Here is a 2500-nt window from a genome sequence, read left to right as displayed (position 1 = left end):
AGGTGGCTCAGGACGTCTATTTTACACCGACTTCATTCGCGATAGAGAGAGAGAGAGAGAGAGAGAGAGAGAGAGAGAGAGAGAGAGAGAGAGAGAGAGAGAGAGATTACAAACATGCAGATAGACATACAAACACACATAAGAAAACAAACAAAAGCAGACAGATACACAGATAGACAGACAGACAGAGAGACAAACAGACAGGTAGACATACAAACCGGCAGATAGATAGACAGACAGACAGACAGACAGACAGTTAGACAGATAGATAGACAAGCAGAGAGAGGCATATCGGTGAACAACGAAAGAGAAATTACAAAAAAAAAAATCATATCATCTAGAACTGCATACCCTTAAAAAAAAATGAAAGGCTATATGAAAACGTGAGCTATTCTGACTCCCAACCTATCAAAGAATGTGAAGATCATACCAACAGGGGAATAAATTGACTCCCTTTTTAATTACACCTTCTATTGGAATAACGTGTATTTTGTGGCACTGAATATAGAGACAAATCTGTAAATATCCACTACTTTTCCATATCTTTTAAACACCATATACAAATAAAAAAAAAAAAGGACGAACAAAAACGAATACATATTTCGTCCAAAACTTAGCAACCAACATACAGGAAGGTATAAGCACATAGGGTTAGGTCCTGTATAGAGCCAACATTAACAAGTAACCTTTATAAAGCAAACATCTAGTTTTATCATAACGTTTGCAAATATCGTGCAAATAGGATTAGGTCCTGCATAAAGCCAACGCTCACAAGTCACCTTAATAAAGCACACATCGTTTTATCAATCATAACGTTACCAAATATCGTGCACGTATTCACAACAAAAGCAGCGTTATAATGGTGATCAGTAATGACTCCTATAATTCATTTCTCAGCATCTTGACTCTATGCATCAATATAACTAGTCAGGTAAATTGTGTGTGCCTAGTCATGGTCACGTTACTCAACTTGAAAATAATTAAAAAAAAGTTCAACTATAGAAATAGGGAAATCAATAAATAAATAAAAATTAAGGAAAAGATTATTACGGATGATGTCATTACTTAATTAAGCTTAACTAAAATACACGTTGGTAAAAATCAAAATAAAGCAAAGCAATCACACACACACACACACACACACACACACACACACACACACACACACACACACACACACACACACATACTATAAAAGTTCCAAACATAAGAAGAAAAAATTAATAAGAAATAAAAAAATAAATAAAATCACTAGAGAAAAGATGGCACAAAACAAAATGCAATTGTTAAAGCAAGACGAATTAAAAAACACATGAAGACAACTAACTATTCGTCCACCTGTCCTACGAACGCCTTTCAAACATTTTTACATTACGTTTTCCACAGCAACGATTTATGGGCAACCTTAGGATTTCTGGGCATTAAAGAGAACGGCATAACTTCTTTTTAGGGGAATATTGACCAGATACAGGGATTTCGAGAGAGAGAGAGAGAGAGAGAGAGAGAGAGAGTTTATTGTCATGGTTTTCTTTTCTTTCCCACATTTCCTTATATAAATTTCTTTCACCTTCGTCTTTTTTCCTTTTAAATTCAATTCCTTCAATCACTATTTTGCCTCTCCACTTTTTCTTCCTCCTATTCTCTCTCTCTCTCTCTCTCTCTCTCTCTCTCTCTCTCTCTCTCTCTCTCTCTCTCTCTCTCTCTCTCTCTCTCTCTCTCTCTCTCTCTTCCACCCTTCGTCACTTAATCAATTCATCCCAGGCTATGAGCTACTGCTACCACTACTACTACTACTACTACTACTACTACTACTACTACTACTACTACTACTACTACTACTACTACTACTATTACTACTACTACTACTACTACTACTATTAATGATAATAATAATAATGATAATGATAATAAAACGAGGAGACAAAAGTGGGAGTTCTTTGTGTGGCGATGCTGTTACGATGTGATGATGTAGTGGTGGTGGTGGTGGTGGTGGTGGTGGTGGTGGTGGTGGTGACGCCTCAGTGTGCATTAGTGATTGATGAAGGAAGTGAATGAGCGCGGTGGTTCGTGGAGGAAATATTATGTTCTATTCTTTCCCGTACATTATTTTTCTATAGTCCATCTTCAGATTTGCTCCACGGCGTCTTCCAGACGTACGCTCTCTTCAATTTCTTCGATTATTCATTTCGTCCCATCCCTCATTCCGTCCTTGGGAGGTTGAAAGGCCCAGAAAGAGAGAGAGAGAGAGAGAGAGAGAGAGAGAGAGAGAGAGAGAGAGAGTGGGGCGCTTCAGTCTCTAAGAAGCACTGAAGCGGGCTGACAGCAAACCATCCAGGGGTGAGAAAGATAACTCTCTCTCTCTGTGTGTGTGTGTGTGTGTGTGTGTGTGTGTGTGTGTGTGTGTGTGTGTGTGTGTGTGTGTGTGTGTGTGTGTGTGTGTGTGTGTGTGTGTGTGTGTGTGTGTGTGTGTGTGTGTGTGTGTGTGTGTGTGTGTGTGTGT

At 38.6% G+C, this 2500-nt stretch overlaps 2 protein-coding genes across 7 annotated transcripts in view; both read right to left on the bottom strand.

Moving 5' to 3' along the window:
* LOC123514083 (carbohydrate sulfotransferase 11-like) overlaps positions 1-2500 on the bottom strand; it is a 273163-nt gene that overhangs the window by 39711 nt on the left and 230952 nt on the right. The gene's annotated exons all lie outside the window — the stretch shown is intronic.
* Positions 1763-2500, bottom strand: part of LOC123514170 (uncharacterized protein DDB_G0271670-like) — a 2288-nt gene continuing 1550 nt past the window's right edge. The window contains exon 2 of the mRNA XM_045271819.1: positions 1763-1877. Coding sequence (XP_045127754.1) covers positions 1763-1877 — 115 coding nt within the window. The remainder of the gene's footprint in view (positions 1878-2500) is intronic.

The sequence above is a fragment of the Portunus trituberculatus genome, chromosome 37, assembly GCF_017591435.1.
Source record: "Portunus trituberculatus isolate SZX2019 chromosome 37, ASM1759143v1, whole genome shotgun sequence".
Classification (NCBI taxonomy): Eukaryota; Metazoa; Arthropoda; class Malacostraca; order Decapoda; family Portunidae; genus Portunus; species Portunus trituberculatus.
The sequence above is the reverse complement of the archived record's forward strand: the minus strand, read 5'-3'. Positions and strand labels throughout refer to the sequence as shown.